This window comes from Xyrauchen texanus, chromosome 45, assembly GCF_025860055.1.
Source record: "Xyrauchen texanus isolate HMW12.3.18 chromosome 45, RBS_HiC_50CHRs, whole genome shotgun sequence".
NCBI classification, from domain to species: Eukaryota; Metazoa; Chordata; class Actinopteri; order Cypriniformes; family Catostomidae; genus Xyrauchen; species Xyrauchen texanus.
Window position 1 is genome coordinate 5,854,182 of NC_068320.1, and position 22,920 is coordinate 5,877,101.

The window sequence follows — 22,920 nt, forward strand, 5'->3', positions numbered from 1 at the left end:
GCAATAGATCTCATTTAAAATGTAAACAATGTGTTTCACTTATAGTATAGCTCTGTTCAAACCTAGTGAGCTGCCAACCTAGTCCTCATTTTAAGGAATCATAGACGAGCTCCCAACGCAAAGGTGTGCTCCCCATTTTTAAAGGTAGGCAGCAATCTCTAGCTTGCTAAGCAAACAAAATGCATGCGTGCTTGCCACGTAAAGATGCTGCCTAGTTACCTATGAGGTCTCAATGTATGTTAGGATGCTAACTTAGAAGGTAGCTGCCTATGTAGGTAGTAGACAACAAGGTAGCTTGATAGGTTTTGGAACAGAGCAAAAGTATGTACGTGTGTGCTTACCTAACAAACCGTGTGTATTCTTGCTTAGCCCTTTGCTGTTAGCAATGTAGAAGCCCAGGTGATTTCGCTGATAGGGGGCTGGATTTTTGTAATAGTGGAATAGGATGATAAATTTGATGGTCCCTTGGATGGTTACTGTCAGGTTGGTGTTAGCAATTAATACCACAGCCAGGTTTGTAGTTTCAACTGAAATACTGGAGCTGGAAGGAAGAATCATCCGGTCACGGCCATTCAGTACAATCTTTTGTGGGGTCACCTCAATGTAAGAGCGATTAGGCTTATCAGCTATTATAGTTATTGTGCTGAAATATGTCCTCTGTTCTTTATGACTGCCAGTTGGGGCTGGAGCACCAATCAGTGCACCATTAACAGTCACACCTATTCAACACAAATAAAAATACTTTAATAAAAGGATTTACAAAAGTTTCTGACGAAACAATTGCTAAGCTCCCCTATCACCCTATCTCACCCAAACAACCCATTTTTAAAAAATTGTATTCTAATACAACTTTGAGCATGACATTTTTCCTTGTATAAAATATTTAGACAATTTTATTTTATTTAGACAAAATATAAATAACAAAGGTGAGATGTATGATCTTTGAATGCTTGCATAAAGTTTATCTAAAAAAATGGGAGTAATTGGAGGACAAATTTACTGTTCTTAATAAACAAATATTTCACCCAAAAATGAAAATTATGTAATTATTCACTTACCCTGATGCCATCCCAGATGTGTATGACTGTCTATCTTCAGCAGAACACAAATTAAGATTTTTTGAAGAATATAGAGCTCTGTCAGATCCTTATAATGCAAGTAAATGGGTGCCAGCACGTTGATGATCCAAAAGTCACATTTAGGCAGTATAAAAGTAATGTGACTCCAGTCGATCAATGAATGTCATCTGAAGAGAAGCGATAGGTTTATGTAGAAACAAGTTTGTGGAACTCTCACGGGAAGCAGGACAGGAAACGAAGGTTTCAACAAAAAAGGTAAGGCTTTAATTGCCGTATGTCTCACAATAATTTACACAGTAGTTCACACAAAGACACAAGCGCACTGGGTTGGCTTGCACGGTCGTCTTCCCTCTGCTCTGAGGCTGCTGGCTTTTTAACCGCTCTCCTCGCTCTACTGCAATTAGAGACAGGTGTTAGTCATAATTTGGCCCAGGTGTGAGCGCCCTTACCGCTTCTCTCTCCGGACGGGCGCTTGACCACGCCCCGCTGCCACATACCCCCACCGCCCGACTCAGGCCGGGCGTCATCCGGCCTGCCTACCACTCCCCCATTTCTGGAGAGGAAGTCGGCGGCAGCCATCTGCACCCCGGTCTGTGGACCACCTTGAACTTAAAAGGCTGGAGAGCCAGATACCAACGGGTGATCCGGGCGTTAGTATCCTTCATGCGGTGGAGCCACTGGAGTGGGGCATGATCCGAACAGAGGGTGAAGGCCCGCCCCAGCAGGTAGTATCGGAGGGTGAGGATCGCCCACTTGATGGCCAGACACTCCTTTTCCACGGTGCTGTACTTAGTCTCCCTTAAGGAGAGCTTCCGGCTAATGTACAGCACCGGGCTCCTCCCCTCCACCACCTGCGAGAGTACGGCCCCCAGCCCTCTGTCTGAAGCGTCCGTCTGCAATAGAAAAGGGAGAGAAAAGTCAGGTGCATGCAAAAGCGGCCCCCACAAAGTGCAGCTTTAATCTGCGTAAACGCCTGTTGGCACTGCTCCGACCATTGGACCGGATCTGGAGCCCCTTTTTAGTGAGGTCAGTCAGCGGGCTGGTGACGTCCGAATAATTAGGCACAAATCTTCTGTAATAGCCAGCCAGCCCCAGGAACTGCCTCACCCCTTTTTGGTCTTAGGTCTAGGGCAAGTCGCAATCGCCGCAGTCTTTTCAATTTGGGGACGCACCTGGCCATGACCCAAGTGGAACCCCAGATACCGTACCTCCACACGCCCAACCGCAGCACTTCTTAGGGTTTGCTGTGAGCCCCGCCCGCCGCAGCGATCTCAGGACGGCCCTCAGATGTTGCATGTGCCGCTGCCAATCATTGCTATAGATGATAATGTCATCTAAATAGGCAGCGGCGTACGCTGTATGCGGTCTGAGGATCCGATCCATGAGTCGCTGGAACGTGGCTGGTGCCCCAAACAAACCGAAAGGAAGCGTCACAAATTGGTGTAATCCAAACGGCGTGGTGAAGGCTGTTTTCTCGCGGGACATTGGTGTCAAGGGGATCTGCCAATAACCCTTTGTTAAATCCAGGGTCGAGTAAAATCGAGCAGTACCTAACCGATCGAGCAGTTCATCAACACGGGGCATTGGGTACGCGTCAAATTTAGACACCGCGTTGACTTTTCTGTAATCCACACAGAACCGAACCGACCCATCACTCTTGGGAACCAGAACAACCGGGCTGGACCAATCACTGTGGGATTCCTCTATTACGCCCATATCAAGCATTGCATCTAATTCTTCCCGAACGATTTTCTTTCTATGTTCGGGTAAGCGATAGAGGCGGCAACGCACCACCGCGCCCGGCTCGGTCTCGATGTGGTGCTGTATGAGGTTTGTACGGCCCGGAGAGGGAAAACACGTCCGCAAACTCTTTTTGTAACTCAGAAACCTCTGCGAGCTGCCGCGGTGAGAGTTGGTCTCCACAAGTGACCGGAGTGTTGAGATTGTAGTCTTTGTTTATCTCCGGTCCGAGCTCCGCCCTGTCCGGAACTACCGTGGCCAACGTCACAGAGGCCGCCTCCTCCCTCCATAATTTCAGGAGGTTGAGGTGATAAATTTGACGCGCGCCCCTCTATCGGTACGTATAACCTCATAATCGAGATCCCCCACTCGTCGTGGTGACCTCAAAGGGTCCTTGCCACTTAGCGAGTAATTTAGAGCTCGATGTTGGGAGTAATACTGAGTACTTTGTCTCCCGGTGCAAATTCCCGTAGCCGAGCACCCCTGTCATACAGCCGGCGTTGGCGTTCTTGAGCTTGGAGCAAATTCTCCTGTGTTAGTCGCCCCAGTGTGTGGAGTTTTGCTCTAAGATCAAGAACGAATTGAACTTCATTTTTACTGTTAGAAGGTCCCTCCTCCCATGCTTCGCGGATGACATCGAGGACACCGCGGGGCGTCGCCCGTACAGCAGCTCAAACGGGGAGAACCCGGTGGAGGCTTGCGGGACCTCTCGTACCGCAAACAACAGGGGGTCTAGCCACTTATCCCAATTTCTAGCGTCATCGTGCACGAATTTACTGAATCATGTTCTTGAGCGTTTTATTAAACCATTCCACTAGGCCATCTGTCTGAGGATGGTAAACGCTAGTGCGAATCGATTTAATGCCCAAGAGCTCGTAAAGTTCGCGAAGTGTCCGTGACATAAAAGTTGTGCCTTGATCGGTGAGGATTTCTTTCGGAATCCCCACCCGGAGATTATCTTGAAGAGTGCCCCTGCAACACTACGTGCGGAGATGTTGCTCAGAGGCACTGCTTCCGGATATCGCGTCGCGTAATCCACTAGGACTAACACGAAGCGATGTCCGCGTGCTGACCGTTCTAATGGCCCGACGAGGTCCATCCCAATTCTTTCGAAGGGGACCTCGATTAATGGTAGAGGGCGCAAAGGCGCTTTTGGGGTGGCTGGTGGGTTTACCAGCTGACATTCGCGGCACGCCGCACACCACCTGCGGACGTCACCGCCAATGCCCGGCCAATAGAAACGGGCTATTAGACGGAGAAGTGTTTTTCGTTCCCCTAGGTGACCGGCCATAGGATTATAGTGAGCCGCCTGGAAAACCATTTCCCGACGGCTCCGTGGAATCAATAATTGTGTTACTTCCTCTTTTGTTTGGGCGTCCTGCGTCACCCTGTATAAGCGATCCTTGATCAGCGAAAAATACGGATATGAGACGGCGACACCCGGCCGGAGTTGTTGACCATCGATTACTCTCACTTGGTCAAAGGCGTGCTTAAGGGTATCATCCCGCGACTGCTCCAAGGGAAGTCCCCTCCGGGAATTCCCGAGAGGAGGGGCGTCCACCTCGCCCCTTCCCACGTCACTCGGAGCAGTCGAGGACGGCCCTGGCTCCGCCTCCCGCCAAAGCATCGCACATCACACACCCCTTCACTTTCGCGCAGGACCCATCCGCACAAACTCCCTCCAATAACTTTCTAAAATTCGGCCAATCCGTACCCAAAATTAGCGGATGGGTGAGGCGGGACTAACCGCTGCCTCTACACTATGTTTTTCTCCCCTGAATTTGATCGCCAGAGTCACCACGGGATATTTGTGAATATCCCCGTGTACACACCTTACCCTCACCAGTTTAGCTGAGCCCAAAGCCCCGGGTTGAACCAAGCGTTGGTGGATGGTGGTCTGGTTACAGCCGGTATCCAACAAAGCTTGGTATGTACCCCTGGATTCTTACCGAATCCGATACGCTCCAGCTCGATCGGGGGCAGTCTGTGGAACATCGGAGACCCGTACCACCACCCCTATTTCCATCAGCGGACACTGATCCTGGAAGTGGTCCGGGTCCCCGCACCTCCAGCAGACCGGCCCAGACGCTGCGGCCGCACCCGTGCTGGCGGGCGCCCCACCTGAGGAGGAGAGCGGCTGAAGGATGGAGAAGGGCTTGGTGGGTGTTCCCAAGACCGGGGAGCTGGGCGCGAGCAGCTCCACGCCTGCGGGGGGCAGGAACGGACCCTGGGGAGAGAGCAGAGCGAGAGGGAAGAGGGGAGGGAAAAAAACAGGGGAAGACACAGGGGAAGGGGAGACAGACAGAGAGGGCGCATCCGCCCTAGGAATCGCCGCCATGTGGTCCTCCGCGAGCCGGACGGCTTCCTCCAGCGACGCCGGGCGGTGGCACTGGACCCACTCGGCCGTCTTCCGGGGCAAACGCTGGACAAACTGCTCCAGTACCACCTGGTCGACGAGCTCCTCGACGCCGCGGTCCCGCGCAAGCAGCCACCTCCGACACGCATCACGGAGCCGTTGGGCTGAACGCAAACGGGCGGTCGGATTCCTCAAGTTTTAAGGCCCGGAAGAGTTGGCGACTTTCTTCTGGGGACCGACCAACCCGTTGCAGGATGGCTTTTCGCAGGTCGTCGTAAGCCAGGAGGCTGGTTGCCGGCAGTTGTTGGGCCGCGAGTTGTGCTTCCCGGACAGGAGAGGGACTAACCGGGCTGCCCACTGGTCTTGGGGCCACCCCAAATCTCCGCCGTCCTCTCGAAGAGGTCGATGAAGGCCTCTGGGTCGTCCGCCGGCCCCATCTTCTGTAACGCGGGTGGGGGCAATGTGGCGCTGGTGTCCGGGGTCGCGGCTGCGGCTGGAGCGGCCTCCTGGCTGAGGAGGCTCCGGATGGCGTGCCGGTCCTCTGCTTGAGCCCGCATGATTTCAAAAAACGGCGATCCTGGTCTTGCCGGAGCTCAAGCAGGGATTGTTGGTGGCTCTGGTGGAGTGTCGCGAGGGACTGGAGGACTTCAGCCAGCTGGGAGGACTCTATGGGGCTGACTCTGTTCCATTATTAATTCTCCCGGGTTTCAGCACCAGTGTGGAACTCTCACGGGAAGCAGGACAGGAAACGAAGGTTTCAACAAAAAAGGTAAGGCTTTAATTGCCGTATGTCTCACAATAATTTACACAGTAGTTCACACAAAGACACAAGCGCACTGGGTTGGCTTGCACGGTCGTCTTCCCTCTGCTCTGAGGCTGCTGGCTTTTTAACCGCTCTCCTCGCTCTACTGCAATTAGAGACAGGTGTTAGTCATAATTTGGCCCAGGTGTGAGCGCCCTTACCGCTTCTCTCTCCCGGACGGGCGCTTGACCACGCCCCCGCTGCCACAAAGTTGATAATTAAAACATTTTAAACTTTAAATCGGCGCTTCCATCCAGGGCTCTAATGCTGTTTGAAATGGCGGAACTCTCACGTGACATACGTTCTTCTGTTGTAAATAAGCGCTTCTTCCGGATTCTCGCTTCTTCTTACATCACGCTTCGTGTCAGCTTCTGGCAGAAAGTGCTTTTTAAAAGTTATTAACGTTTTAATTATAGATTTATTTTTCACACAAACATATCGATTTGCTTCAGAAGACATTCATTGATCAACTGGAGTCATGTGGATTACTTTTATGATGCTTAAATGTAACTTTTGGACCATCAATGTGCTGGCAATCGTGTACTTGCATTATAAGGACCTGACAGAGCTCGATCTTCTTCTAAAAATCTTAATTTGTGTTCTGCTGAAGAAAGACAGTCATACACATCTGGGATGACATCAGGGTAAGTGAATAATGAGATAACTATTCCTTAAAAATGTATATAATAATTATTGTGAAACTCATTATATAATGTACATTTTACACCTTTACAAATACTTTTTTTTAACAAGACTTAAAATGTGCATACATTTAAGGTTTACTAAATATTTCCAAACTTACTATTATAGCCTAAATTTTACATCTAAAGTAAACCTTAAATTCCACAATAATACAAAGCAAATAGTGAGTAATAATTTCTTACTAAACATGTTTTCTCTGATGCACAAGGTATTTTCAAGTAGTCTTGTTTTTTACCTGAGTGTTTATGGTCAGTCACCAGTCTGAGGATGTGTCCTGGCTCTCCATTGATGTTGAAACATACTGTCAGTTTACTGTTGGGGAGGTCCACCACAAAATGAGGATCTCCATCAGCTACAAACAGGTAAGAATAGTTGACAAAGAAACAATAAGAAATTTCATCCTGAATATGGACCATTTGTCTAACTTTGTATGGCACTTTCACAAATTTGGTTTCAATACATTAGTCTAATATCAGGCAGTATGACTGAAATAAGACTATATAATTACAATATTCATGGTTTCTATCACTATATTTATTTTATTTTATTTATATTTACTAAAATGGCAGAGGTAGATATTATTCTAAAAGTTGTCAAATGGAGTCTTGTGGCGCCATGTGAAGTTCGGACGTGTGAACGGCGAGCTCTGGCACTTTGCAAGTTTTTAATACTTTTTGTGTCATAAACTGGTGAGATTCCATACACCCCGTTCCATAACTGTTCAAAATGTTAGAGACATTAAAAACACTTATGTGCTCAAGCTAAACAGTGTTTTGTGAAATAACACTACTTTGGGACAGTTTGTGGATGAATCTGCACGTTCTTTGTGCTTATGCCTCCTATAGGTTGGAGTTTGTTTTTTGAAGTCAAGAAGTCAAATATTAATATGAGTGGATTTTGAAAACTCCACGTGGAATGTGAATAGGATGGGGCACCCCATAAAAAGAAGGAAGGTTATTTATTTTCTTAAAAGTAAGAAATATGATGTAGTGTTTCTTCAATAAACTCATCTTTCCCCACAGGAAGCTGGAAAATTTTGGAAGATATGGGGTGGACATGTTTTCTTTAGTGCTGGCTGAAGTAAGAGAAGGGGAGTCATTACATTTATAAGTAAACATCTACAATTCAAATGTCTCAAACAGATTAAAGATAAATTAGGAAGCGTTATTATTGTTTTATCAGAAATTCAGGGGTAAAGGTTGAATTTAGCTAATATTTATGCACCTTATGCTGATGATCAGGGCTTTTTTATAGATCTTGAATGGATGTTGCAAGATGCGGGCACCCCTCATGATGTAATATTAGGAGGAGACTTTAATCTACTGATGGACTCAGTCCTTGATCATAGTGAAGCAAATATGTGTAAGCCCCCTAGAGCAACAGAGACACTTCATGGGATTTGGTCTTACAGATATTTGGAGACTTTTGAACCCATCTAGTAGGGATTATAAATTATTTTCATCAGTCCATAAGATTTATTCTAGAATATTGTTTTTTTATTTCTAAGTCCCTCATTTCATCTGTTTTTGATTGCTCAATTGGAAACATTTTAGTCTCAGATCAAGTCCTGGTGAGTTTAGAGGTGTTGCCACATACAGAGAAAAATAAATCATATAGTTGCTGCTTTAATGTATCCCTTTTGCAAAATCCTGAATTTCAACAAATCAATGTTTATATGGAGACCAACTGGTCCTCAGTATCCTCTGTGGGCATGGCTTGGGAGGCACTTAGGGCGGTTCTTAGGGGTTGGATCATAGAGTACGAATCATTCATCCAAAAATCCAAAGCGTGGAGTTGGAAGGGAATATTAAAAGTGCCGAAGCAGAGCTGAAGTGCCGAAAGCTATCTGATGGCCTCAGAAATTTGACCCGATTGAAATACAGATATAACCCTATTTTGTCGCGGAAGGTGGAGTTTTGGCTATTCAGGGCAAGACAGTCATACTTTCAGTCAGTGAACAAAGCAGGTAAACTTCTGGCTAGATAATAAAGTAGAGAGTGTCTTTTTTTACCTTTCCCTTTGATATTAATAATGTTTTTAAAGAATTCTATCTTGATTTCTATAGTTCCATGTCTTTGTCTACTGATGAAGATATTATAAACTTTGTGGAACCATTAGAACTCCCTAATCTGGACTTCCGGTTGGGCCTCGAAGAGATGTAGACGTGTCTAACTGAGCTCTCCCACATGAACCTTAAAATTCATCAACAATACACTTTTTCCGTTGTTTGAAGCCATACAGTCACTGTATGCATTGATAAAATGGGAGAATTTTTGTTTTTATTCTGTTAGTCGAGTTGGGCCGCTTATAAATATGCCGGACCTGAGGAAAGCTGCTAAAGCTAGCGAACCAGCGGAAAGCACGAGCTCGGGGCAATAAATTCATTAAAAAACGAACTGCTGGCGAAAATGGATGAGAAAGCAGAGATGCAAAATGAGGAATTACGCAAGCAAATTAGTGGTTTGAGAGACGAGCTAAAGGGTGCAATCGATCAGGCTAATATCAAAGCTAATGCGCTGGAGGAGCGCACCGCAGGCTTGGAAACTGCAGCTAACACTCACTCGGATGCTGTTGATAATCTGGAGCAGCAGGTGGCTGAACTGAAAAAAGAGGTGGTGAGTTTAGCGGCAAAGGCTGAGGATTTGGAAGCGAAATCACGGAGATGTAATCTACGCATCTTTGGGGTTAAAGAAGGACGAGAGGCAGGCGTTTCAGCGAGCACCTTCGTTGCAAAAAAGTGATGGGCCTGGACGAACCGCCCGTTATTGATAGGGCTCACCGTACTTTGCAGCAAGCATTCTACGGAAGGCTGTTACATCTCCAAAACTTGTATCTGAAAATGGCGACATTATCAGAGTGTTCCCTGATTACACGCAGAATGTGGCGGGACAGAGAGCGGCTTTCGGACAGGTGAGACAGTTATTACGGCAATGCGAGGGAGTAAAATACGAGTTGTTGTATCCTGCAAAACGACTCGGTTACTCACGTAACCTCGGTTCCCTGAGAGGAGGGAATGAGTATTGCGTAAGTAGCATACGCTATGGGAAAACTCAGTTTCTCGAGAAATATTGAAGTCTTTATGTAAAACGCATTGCAGCTGCACAGCATACAGCAATGAGCGAGGCAGCTCGGTCGAACCAATGACGGGGCGACTCTGAACGTGCGACCAATGGCACGTTCAGAGTGCCTTCGCGCTCACGCGCTCAGAGCCCGCCAAGATGGGTTTGACCAAAAGCCGGAGACAGGCCTGCCCTCGTAAAGGGCCCCCCATCCTATTTTGGAGGCATCTGTCGTGATCATTATTCTCCATGTGTTCACGCCCAGACTCACGTCGGTTCGATACCAGTCGACGGCTTTCCAGGGCGTCAGGGCTTTTATACAGCCGTGATTTGCTCTGATTAAAAAGTGGCCCGAGCGCCACGCGTGAGTGGGGACACGGCTCTTGAGCCAGCGTTGGAGAGGACGCATGTGCAACAATCCTAGCTAGAGTACAGCTGATGCCGAGGCCATGAGACCGAGCATCCTTTGAAATCGTTTGACGGGGGCGCGCGCGCCCGGTCTGAATGATGTTGCAAGGCGTCGAATAGAGAGCGCGTGCTCTGATGAGAGGCGCGCCGTCATCTGCACTGAGTCTAGCACTATTCCCAGAAAGGAGATATTCTGGCTGGGGGATAGCACGCTCTTTGCAAAATTGATTCTCAGACCCAGGCATTCTAGATGGCTGATAATCCAAGATCTGTGCGTCGTTAACTGACTCTCTGATTGTGCTATGATTAGCCAATCGTCGAGGTAATTCAGTAATCGCACTCCCCGCTGTCTCAGGGGGGAAAGTGCTGCATCCATACATTTTGTGAATGTACGGGGGGCCAATGATAGGCCGAATGGTAGTACTGTGTAGTGGTATGACTGTCCCTCGAAAGCGAATCTCAGAAAAGGCCTGTGATGAGGCGCTATCGGAATGTGAAAGTAAGCGTCTTTCAAATCCACTGATAGAAACCAATCCCCGGGGCAAACTTGCGCGAGGATATGTTTGGTCGTTAACATTCTGAACGAGCGAATCATTAAAGCTTTGTTCAGATGTCTGAGATCTAGGATGGGGCAGAGGCCACCGTCCTTTTTCGGGACGAGAAAATAGCGGCTGTAAAAACCTGCCTCGCTCATAGAGGGAGGAACAGTTTCTATAGCGCCCTTCTCTATTAGTTTGAGCACCTCGGTGCGTAGAACATGTGACACATCTCTCCTCATTTTCGTCTCGACCACCGCTGAAATGCGGGGTGGTCTGCGAGCGAATTGAAGCGAGTAACCGTGTTTTATTATGTTCAAAACCCATTTCGGCATGTCGGGGATTTTTTCCCAGGCTTTTGCTCGCACAGATATGGGCTGAATGCTGGCTGGGGGCGTGTTGCAGTGACGTATGGGCCCCACCGGCAAATTGCCTTGTGCTAACACTGAGCTTACAGCTGTCAGAGGCGCGGGCGTGTGCTGAGCAGCCTTGTTGAGTGCCGAGTGCAGGGGTGCGTGTGAGATTACAGGCACGCACGCTATCTCCGAAATGCTCGCAGCATGAGCTGGATAAATGTTTGAAACTGTATGGACAGTGTTTTCGGGTGGGGGTGCATACATCGTAATAGGCACGCGCGCCACTGTCATAAAGCTTCCCGCTCTTAGCGGGGAGTTTCTTGGCTCGCGCGTCGCATCCGTGATGCTTGCGGCATGAGACAGAGAAATGTTTGAAACTGTATCGACAGTGTTTACGGGTGGGGGTGCATACATTGTAATAGGCACGCCGCCACTTTCATAAAGCTTCCCGCTCTTAGCGGGAGTTTCTGGCTCGCGCGTCGCATCTGTGATGCTTGCGGCATGAGACAGAGAACTGTTTGAAACTGTATGGGCAGTGCTTATGGGTCGGGGTGCATATACCGTAGTAGGCACGCGCGCCACTTTCATAAAGCCTCCCGCTCTCGGCGGGGGGTTTTTGGCTATGCATACAGTGTTTGTGTGTAGGGGTGCATGCAGGACAGCAGGCACGCACGCTACCTTTATAGTATTTCCCGCTTTTACTGGGGAAGTGTTTATAACTGTGGGAACAGTGCTTGCGTGTAGTGGTGCATACATGACAATAGGCACACGATCTACATATATGGTGCGTCCAGCTGGAGCTGGGGAAGTATTCGGCACTGTTTGGACAGTATTGATACATGGGAATGCGCACTTTAGTGTGGACACATGACCCCCTTAGTGACACAGGCAGAAAATGACTCTTTTTGTGATTTCTGTGTGTTGCAGTCTCTCATTTGGGGAGGGACCAGCAGGGGTTTGTGTTGTTAATGGGTGATTTAAAAGTTTTCTTTTTACTCTGCACAGTCGTTTTTTTTTCTGTCTCTGTGATTTTGTTCTTTTTTCTTTTACTTTCTTTCTCTTTCTTAGAGTTGGGGATGAGTTTTCACAATAGCATTGAGTTGGACTTTATCAGTCATGGGTTCGGCAGATGGAAAGGATAGACCTGCGACTAAATTTGTGAGCTGGAATGTGAGGGGACTCAACCATCCTGTAAAGCGAAGTAAGGTGTTTTCACATTTAAACAAATTGAAAGCAGAGATAATTTTCCTACAGGAAACACACCTTCGCACAACAGACATTCCTAAATTAAAGAGAGGATGCGTATCACAGGTCTACCACTCTGAATTAAATTCTAAATTTCGCGGTACAGCCATCTTGATTGGCAAAAATGTACAATTTATACAAACCAGTGTTATTAGTGATAAATGCGGGCATTTTGTGATTGTCCAGGGCAGACTCTATAACGTGCCGGTGGTCCTAGTTAGTGTGTATGCTCCAAATTGGGATAACCCAGACTTTTTTAAAGAACTGTTTGGCCGTATACCAGAGCTGGGCACACATCATCTGATTCTAGGTGGAGACTTCAATATGGTTCTTAAACCTTCTTTAGACCGTTCCAAAGTATTTACAGCCCCTCCTTCCCCCTCTAAATCTGCAACTACTATAAATGCTCTTTGCGGTTCTAGTGGCGTAGTAGATCCATGGAGATTTAAAAATCCTACGTTAAAGGAGTTTTCCTTCTTCTCCGCTGTTCATCAAACATACTCAAGGATAGATTTCTTTTTGCTGGATCAAAAAATGCTTTCATCAATCAAGTCTTGCAGTTATGAAAGCATTGTTATCTCTGACCACTCTCCGGTCACTATGGAGCTTTGGCTCCAGGTTAGAAGGCCAATTCAGTGTAATTGGCGATTTAATACATCTTTGTTGTCTGATGAAACATTTGTAGACTTTATTTCAACACAGATTGATTTCTTATTAAAACTAACCAGCTGCCGGACACTGATATTTTAATTCTTTGGGAAACTCTTAAGTATATATTAGGGGTCAAATAATAGAATACACTGCCCGTCTTAATAGAAGCAGGTTTAGACGCTACAATGAGTTGATCAATCTAATCCACGATGTTGACCAGCAACACTCCTCGGCCCCTACAGCTGACCTCCGCAAAAAAAGAATAGCATTGCAAACTGAATTTGATCTTCTTGCCTCTATGGTGGCAGGAGAGAAATTTCTGAAATCTAGACAAAACTTTTACGAGCATGGAGAGCGGGCAAGTAGGTTACTCTCTCACCAGCTGCGTCAATATTCTGCTGCCAATTTTATTACAAAAATACAAACTGCGGATGGAGAAGTTAAGCTTGACCCCAAAGACATTAATGAGCAATTCAGATTATTTTATTCATCCTTATATTCTTCAGACAATCCTAGTGACCATGTATTTCTTGACAATGTAACTCTCCCGACTATAGCTGAGGAAGATAAGGCCATCCTTGAGCAGCCGATATTCGAAACTGAGATTAGTCAAGCAATTAGATCAATGAAAAATAGAAAGGCACCAGGCCCAGATGGCTATCCAATTGAGTTTTATAAGGCTTTTGCCCCTAAGTTGATACCTTTACTGTGCCTCGTTCTGAAATATAAGAACAAGATTGAGCAAACATTTACTCAAGGAAACCTCCATACAGTCTGGCAGGGTCTTAAGAATATGGCAGCAGTTAATATTGCTCCCACTGCTCGTAGGCACATTCAGGTTGTAGGAAGTAGTTTAACATCTCTTCCTAACGATCTCAATTCTATCTACACCAGATTTGAGACAGACAATACCACTCAAGTGGAAACAATAATTTCTACTTTAAAATCTGGTGACTCTGCCTTTACTATTAGTATGGAGGAGGTGGTGCAAGCTCTTAAAAAGACCAAAGTTAAATCTGCACCTGGGCCGGATACTATCTGTGGCCGAACCTTAAAATACTGTGCGGAGCAGTTGGGGGGTGTTTCAGACTTTATTTCAGAAATCTATGGCTATTGGTGTAGTTCCTCAACTGTGGAAACATTCCACTGTTATTCCGATACCAAAAAAGAGTTCCATAAAATCCTTAAACGATCTGAGACCTGTTGCACTCACCTCTCTTGTGATAAAGGCAATGGAGAGGATTATTAAAAACTATATCACTAAAGTAACTGTTTCACAGTTGGATCCACTTCAGTTTGCCTATCGCACAGGTAGAGGGGTTGATGATGCAAAGGTGTTTATCACAGACATTGTTCATAAGCATCTTGAGTCTCCTAATACCACAGCCAGATTTTTGTTTGCTGATTTTTCTTCGGCTTTTAATACCCTACAGCCACATATTCTTGCTGAGAAACTTATTAGTCATTTTGATCTGGAGGACAAAATGATTTTCTGGGTAATTGATTTTTTAACCAATAGGTCTCAGAGAGTGCTGGTCAATAATATCTTTTCTGACCTCCTATATACTTCAACTGGCTCTCCCCAGGGATGTGTCCTTTCACCTCTGCTCTTCATTATGTATACCGACCGAATGTAGATCTACTCAACCTAATTGTCATCTGATTAAGTTTGCCGATGATACCGTTTTACTGTCTCTGCTTTCAGGCCCTTCACAGCATCATGGCCCAGCCCTTCAGGAATTTTTTGAGTGGTGTGACATTTCCTGTTTGGAGCTTAACTTGAATAAGACTAAAGAGATGGTAGTAACCTTTTCTAATAAGCAGAGGCAGGTGGCTATGGCAGCATCTACTGTTATTCACGGGAAGCCTATAGAGATTGTCAAGGAGTACAAGTACCTTGGGACAATTTTTGACAATCTGTTCAAATTTACTTCCAATACAGAGGAGATACTGAAGAAATGCCAGCAGCGGCAGTATCTTTTAAGGAAGCTCAATTCCTTTGGAGTTAGGAAGAACTTGCTCACTATGTTCTACTACTCCTACATTGAAAGTGTCATTACATTTTCCATCGTCTGCTGGTTTCATTCTATAAGCCTCCAAAATAGAAATAGTCTGGAGCGCACAGTTAAAGTCTGCTCAAAAATTATTGGACTCCCTATTAGGGCTCTTTCTATTATAAGTGAACAGCAAACGCTGAGGTTGGCTGGAAGGATCTTGCGAGACACATCACATGTAATGTTCTCTGTTTTTGAGTGGCTTCCTTCACGGCGACGGCTTCGTTGTCCATGTTGTAGGACACAAAGGAGGAAGGCAACCTTTGTTCCCAAATCGGTGGAGCTTTTAAATTCTCAAACGTCTCTAGCCCTCTTGCTTATTATGTCTTGATTTAATTATTTTTTAATATATATATTAGGTATTCATTAATATGTATTTCATGTACACTGTGTTATTTATTTAATGTAGGATGATATAATGTATAATGTTTACGTTACTCTATGTGGCCTTATTAACTGCCTACATCCATGACCCAAGCCACAATATCTGTGCTTCCCAAAAAGGACAAAGACCCCACTAAATGCGAGTCTTATCGCCCGATCAGCCTACTCGCATGTGATTATAAAATACTTACAAAGATTCTCTCTTTAAGATTGGAATCTATAGTACCAAAAATTGTGCATCCTGACCAGACAGGCTTTGTAAAGGGCAGACAGTCTTTTCACAATTTACGTCGCCTCTTTAAAATAATATATTCTAAACATTCGATTCACTCGCCAGAAATAGTGATTTCACTAGAAGCTTTCGATCGAATTGAGTATGGACACCTTTTCAAAACTCTAAGCAAATTCGGCTTTGGTCCAATCTTTGTTTCTTGGATTCAGACGCTGTATGCAGCACCCCAAGCTAGAGTGAGGACTAATAACTTTAATTTGCAATATTTCACTGTTCAGAGAGGGACACGACAGGGTTGCCCATTGTCTCCTCTTCTTTTTGATCTGGTCATTGAGCCACTTGCTGCGGCATTGCGATGTAATAACAATATACGGGGTATCACGAGGGGCGGCCTGGTTCATAAAGTGTCTTTGTATGATTTGCTGACGTTTTTATCAGATCCAGAGACTTCAATCCCAGAATGCCTAGACACCATTTCTCAATTTGGTAAATCTTCTGGGTACAAGATTAACCCCACCAAAAGTGTTTTGTTTCCAATTAATGTTTTGGCTCGGAACCGATCCTTTGACTCATTCCCATTCAGGACTACAGAGGGCCCCATGACATACCTGGAAGTAAGTGTCACAAGTAGATATAAGGACCTATTCCAAAACAACTTTAAATCAGCCTTAGGACAAATCAAGGAGAACCTTAATCGTTGGTCTACTCTGCCTCTGTCCCTGGCTGGACGTATTAATTCAACAAAGATGGTAACGTTACCTAAGATCTTGTACTTATTCCAAACAGTCCCAATCTTCATACCCAAATCATTCTTTAAGGAGCTTGACAGGCACATCAGTATATTTATATGGAACAAAACTATACCTCGCGTATGAAAAACAGTTCTCGAGAGACGCAAGGAGAATGCTGGACTAGATCTACCAAATTTTCTATACTATTATTGGGCTGCAAACATTCACAAATTAGTAATATGGTATGGAGCTTGTATTGGTGGGAGTAGTCCGAGTTGGTGTCTAATGGAACAACATTCATGCTCGTCCGTCTCTTTGGCCTCAATGCTGTGTGCTCCACTGCCAGTGGCAGTGGGTGCACATACGGACAATCCTATTGTAAGAGGCAGCTTACGCATATGGACCCAATTTCGCAAACATTTTTGTCACATACAAGCTTTGGTGTCTATGCCTCTATCCTCAAACTTTCTTTTTAAGCCATCGCTTATAGATACGGCCTTTCTCACCTGGGCTAGAAAAGGCATAAACTGTGTAGGAGATCTTTTTGTAGATGGCACTTTCGTTTCTTTTGATTATTTGGTTAATGAGTTAAGTTTACCAAAAACAAATTTTTTTAGGTATCTTCAGGTCCACGATTTTGTCCGTTCCCAGTTTCGTTCATTCCCCTTAAAACCAAATATCGGCCCTCTTGATCATTGTCTGACGGTCAAGCCCCATCTCTCGGGTGGTGTCTCCCAGCTGTATACTGCTATTCAGGACATGAAATGCCCATCTCTTCTGTCTCTTAAGGTACAGTGGGAGGAGGATCTAGATACAGAATTGACGGACGAAATTTGGCAAAGAGCTATACATAAAATATACACATCGTCTATCTGTGTTAGGCACAGGTTGATACAATTCAAAGTATTTAATCACCTGCACCTCTCTAGGACCAAATTGGCCAAAATATATCCTGATGTGGATCCCAACTGTACACGTTGTCACCAAGCCCCTGCTTCTTTGGCTCACATGTTCTGGTCATGCCCAAACATGGCACATTCTGGTCGGAGATATTTAATACATTCACCTACATTTGTAAAAAGAATATCGATCCGGATCCTATCATTGCAATATTTGGGGTGGTACATAGTAAAGTTGGGGTTTCAAGAGGCCAATCTCAATTAATAGCATTCTCTACACTGTTAGCCCGCCGACTAATTCTTACAAATTGGAAATCTTCCTCACCCCCAAAACACTCACGTTGGCTGTGCGAAACTATGTCCTTCCTCCAGCTTGAAAAGTTAAGAGCTACAGTCCAAAACTCAGCAGAAAGGTTTCAGAATGTAGGGCAACCTTTCTTGGATTATTATGAAAATGCATTTGATGCTAATTCTTTAGATTAAAAATGTATGTTCTCGCCCCCCCTTCTCTCTTTTCTTCCCCCTTTTTTTGTGTTCTGTGTGCATTCTCAGTATTTGTATGAACCTTGGATGCCAATCTGCGATGAAAGGGGGTATGTGAAATAATGTATACAAAGTATGAGGTTTGTGGATGGGGATGCCTTGTATGACATAAGAGAATGTATGTTGGTTTGCTTGTGTTATGTACATTTAAAACAATAAAAACACTTTGAAATAAATAAGAACTCCCTAATCTGATGACTGAGTAAAACAAAAATTCTTGATTCTGAGAGGAGCTTGGTGAGGTAATTAAGGCCTTGCCTACAGGCAAGGCTCCGGGGCCAGACTGGCTCCACAAAAAAAGTTTATACAGAATCATTAAAGAATGGAAAGCTTCCGCCAACCATGACACAAGCCCGGCTCAGTCTGATTCTTAAAAAGGACAAAGATCCAAGTGAGAGTAAGAGTTACCGTCCAATTTCCCTGATTCAGCTAGACGTAAAAATATTGTAAAAATTCTGTTATAAGTAAAGTTATGACATCTCTTATACATATAGATCAGGTAGGGTTTATTCGGCCACAGCTCTTCTGATAACATTAGGCGTTTCATCAATATCATGTGTTCAGTGGCGAATGATCAGACTCTGGTCACAGCCATCACACTTGATGCTGAGAAGGCGTTTGATATGGTAGAATGGGAATATCTTTTTAACATTTTGGAAATATACAGGTTCAGGAATACTTTTATTGGTTGGATCAAGTTACTTTATAGACACCAGGTAGCAGCGGTACAAACAAATGGATTAATTTCTGATTATTTTACTCTGGATAGGGGCACCCAGCAGGGTTGCCCTCTTTCCCCATTATTGTTTTGTTTTGCCCTGGAACCATTAGCAGCCAGGGCTTCATTACACTTATCTATGATTGGGAGGGTTAATGTTATTAAAACTAATTGTATTCCAAAATATATCTACCTACTACAATCTCTATGTAGATGTCCCCCTCTCTTATTTCAAGCAATTTGATAGCATAGCTATCATTTGGAATGGTAAGCGTCTTAGATTACGTTTTAATAAGTTACATAGGCCAATTGACAAAGGTGGCCTAGGCCTACCCAAGATTTTGTTTTATTATTTTGCATTCGGTCTCAGACATTTGGCTCGTTTGTCGCTTCCACCTGAGAGAGCACCTCCCTGGTTTTGTATTGAACAGGAAGTACTTTTCTATTTAAAGCCTCTCTATCAAACTAATCTGAGAACTTAAGTTACACCCCGTTATCTCGCATTTGCACTCGGTATGAACAAAGGTGTCCAGAGAGTTTAATTCAGACATTTATTTAAATTTTGCCTCCAGCATATGGCTGAACCCTAAATTATGTATTAATAAGTCCCCTTTCAGCTGATGAGAGTGGATTGTGTGGGGGGTTTCTACACTCGGTAACCTTAATGAGAATGGAATGTTGAGATCATTTTAAAATTAGATTCAATACATTTTGGGATTCCCAGATCTCAGTTTTATAGGTATTTACAGCTGCGCCACCTGTTCTGTATTGTTTTTGGGAGTAGCATACACCCCCCCTAAAGCAGCAGATACCCTGGGAGAGGTGATTATTGCTTTTGGAAAAGGTCATGAGGCATCAGTGTATTACTTCCTGCTAATTCAGTTTGCTAGGTTGTTCTGAATATTTTTTAGTGCATTGCTATGTGGTTGCTAGGGTGTTCTGTTTGGTTGCTATATGATATGTCTATGGAACCTCCATCAATTTAAGACTGGGATTTTTTATCAGTTTTATTGCCTGCCTGCTGAAAAATTCTGTTTGAGTACTCAATCTACTCAATAAGCCGAATTATTTGAGTTATCATTCATGTCCATAAATTGTGCAGGATTATTTAAAGTTTAAAACTTTGGGACAAAGTTTTGTTGTAATTGCCTAAAGTAAAAGCAATAGTAATAGTGATTCTTGCCTCAGCAAACACCACTAATTATCAGTTCCCATCACAAGCTCTCGCATTTCTATTAGAGCTTGTACACAACTCTCAGTAGCAATTTACTATACTCTGATGAAGCCCCTTTAGCTGAACAGCACAAATTACAAACCAAACAGTTGATGTAAACTAACACTAGAGCTGTTAAATTCCTACTGCTTTCAACTACACACAAATATTCACATTGAAATGTATAGCAGATGAACAGATGTAGAAACATTTTAAAATACCGGATGTTTTGGATAGGGTGATAGACTTTTTTGCAGGCTTGCGTGTGACACCTGCATATAAGAGAAAAACAGTTACATTGTCATGTATTGTTTGAACTAGTGTTGATTCACCTTAATGCTTTCAAGGTCAATTGACTTGTATTGTGGTATGCAAGTCATAACCCCAAAACTTTATTAAACATACTTGTTTCCTTAGCAACTGCAGAACTCGCTTTCGGTTGTCCATTTCTGATGAGGTTCTGGGGTACTAGGTTGTTGTCATCTTCCGATAGCTGATTGAATGATTCAATAGAGGGTGGAGCTTTGGCGGGCAGGGCTTCTGTGGATACTGCTTCTGCTAAAGTTCCATTGGCAAGCACTTGTGGTTTCTCCATGACCATTTGTGTAAGCGGCGTTAGGAAGTTGTACATTAAAGAAATATTCGTAGCGTGGTGCGTGTAGTTTTCTCGCTCTCTGCTTGTCTGGCTGCGAAGTCGTCCCTTAAGTCCATCTTTAACGCTCAGATATCCCCACAGTCGCTCCACATAACCGTCCGCATTCGGTCCCGCTTCTGCTTCAATTAGCTGCCTTTCCGTTTCCCGCTCACGTTCCCGTAAAGACACGTCTTTCTCTAGCAAGATGCTTCGCTCACTGTTGCTAGCGGTCACCTGAACATGTAGAGAGTCTGAGCTGCGATTGGTCAGCTTTCCCGCCACGACAAGCTCTGAGCCATTGAAGTAGTTAGAGAAAAGGTTCTGAGTGATGTATTCCACAGCATCCTCTGAGTATTCCACCCGGATATCAGATAACAGTGGTGTGCCAATCTCATCGTAGAACCTATAGGAGAAAAGGAAAGCATGTTGCTTCAGTTAGTGGGTTAATAAGTCATGCATGCTTCACATTTAAATTGTTGAACTTATAGAGTAGGGCCCATCTGTAAAGCCTTGTGTAAAGAATTTGACATCCCATGGCATCTTAAGTGAATTTTGACCTATCATTTTGACTTTTCTTTACAAGATTAGTGTAAAAACCAGGTTGGCTAGAAACCCTAAAAAAAATTAATTAACACAGTTTTACTATATTTACTTTACTGTGCTGTGTAGCATTGTGTTACCTTACTAAAAGTAATCCTGATCTCGCTCTCCATTCACCAATCTGCCGCTTAACCACTTCCCCACCAACACATACCCCCATCGCCAGACTCAGGCTGGGGATCCATCTGGCCTGCCCAGTACCCCCCATTTCAGGAGCGAAATTCTGCAACAGCCATCTGTGCCCCCTGTCACTGGACCACCTCAAACTTAAAAGACTGAAGAGCCAGATTCCAATGTGTGATCCGCCCGTTGGTATCCTTCATGCGATGTAGCCACTGGAGTGGGGCATGGTCCGAACAGAGGGAGAAAGCCCATCCCAGGAGGTAGTAATGAAGGGTGAGCACCACGCACTTGATGGCCAGATACTCCTTCTCAACGGTGCTGTACTTCCCTCTCTCGCCAAAAACTTCCAGCTGATGTACAGCACCGGGACATTGGAGTTGAGGGGATCCGCCAATAAACCTTTGTTGTATCCAGTGTTGAATAAAAGCTAGCTGCGCCCAACCAATCGAGCAGTTCGTCAAAACAAGGCATTGGGTATGCATCAAATTTAGACACTCCATTGACCTTTCTATAATCCACACAGTACCATACTGAGCCATCGCTCTTTGGAACCAGAACCATCAAGCTGGCTCAGTCTCTGTTGGATTCTTCTATTACCCCCATATCTAGTATGGCTTCTCTAACCAATTTTTTTGTGCTCGGGTAGGGATGATTGCGTACCATGATAAGGTGTTTTTTTGAGGTTTGTATGACCGGGAAAGGATGAGAACACGTCTGAGAATTCCCTTTGCAACCAAGCCACGTCTGTGATTTGCAACGGAGAGAGGTGGTTTCCACAAGTGACCGGGGTGCCAAATTAGCTTTTAAGTTCACCTCCGGCCTGAGCTCCTCCCTCTCCGATACCACCATCACCAAAGCCACGAGGACCACCTGTCTCCACAGTTTTAAGAGGTTGAGGTGGTAAATCTGACGTGCTCCTCCCCATCCATGCGTTTAATCTCATAATTGACTTCCCCGACTCGCTGTGTGACCTCAAAGGGCCCTTGCCACTTTGCGAGCAATTTAGAGCTTAATGTGGGTAGTAATACAAGGACCTTTATCTCCCTGTGTAAATTCCTGTAGCCAAGCTCCCCGTTATACAGCTGGGTCTGACGTTCTTGAGGCTGTAGCAAATTCTCCTTTGATAGTTGCCCCAATGTATGTTCGTTTTTGCTGTTTTAAGTTCCCTCCACCAAATTTTCCCTCACGACATCTAAGATACCACAAGGCTTATGCCCATACAGTAATTCAAATGGGGAGAACCCCGTGGAGGCTTGCGGGACCTCTCACACTGCGAATAACAGGGGTTCAAGCCACTTATCCCAATTCCGTGTATCTTTTTGCACGAACTTACTAATTATTTTGTTTTGACCAAGCTATCCATTTGCGGGTGGTATACGCTTCTCCGAAATTACTTGATGCCCAATAATTCGTACAGCTCGCAGTACATGACATAAAAGTATTGCCTTGATCAGTGATGATTTCTTTTGGAATCCCCACTTGGGAGATAATTTTGAAGAGTGCCTCCGCAACACTACATGTTAAGATGTTGCACAAAGGCATCGTGTGTTATCGGATATTATGTTGCGTAGTCCACTTGAACCAACACAAAGCGTTGCCCGTGTGCCGTCCTCTCTAATGGCCAGACGAGATCCATGTCAATTCTATCGAACGGGACCTCGAACAAAGGAAGCGGGCGCAAAGGCGCTCTTAGGATGGCTGGTGGATTCACCAGCTGACATTCTGTGAACATCCCTGCGCATTCCCGGCCAATAGAGATGCTTCAGTGTCTTTTCAAGCCCGCCATTGGACTATAGGTTGCCATCTGGAATAACATTTCCCAATGTTTTTTTGTTAACAAAACTGAGTAATTTCT

General features: G+C 44.8%; 1 protein-coding gene across 1 annotated transcript in view; it reads right to left on the minus strand.

The window, feature by feature from the left end:
* Positions 1 to 22,920, minus strand: part of LOC127637589 (inter-alpha-trypsin inhibitor heavy chain H5-like) — a 49,945-nt gene that overhangs the window by 4,043 nt on the left and 22,982 nt on the right. The window contains exons 10-13 of the mRNA XM_052118728.1: positions 20,114 to 20,745; positions 19,930 to 19,980; positions 6,915 to 7,031; positions 342 to 719 (exon numbers count right to left, since the gene is read on the minus strand). Of these exons, the coding sequence (XP_051974688.1) occupies positions 342 to 719; positions 6,915 to 7,031; positions 19,930 to 19,980; positions 20,114 to 20,745 (1,178 nt within the window). The remainder of the gene's footprint in view (positions 1 to 341; positions 720 to 6,914; positions 7,032 to 19,929; positions 19,981 to 20,113; positions 20,746 to 22,920) is intronic.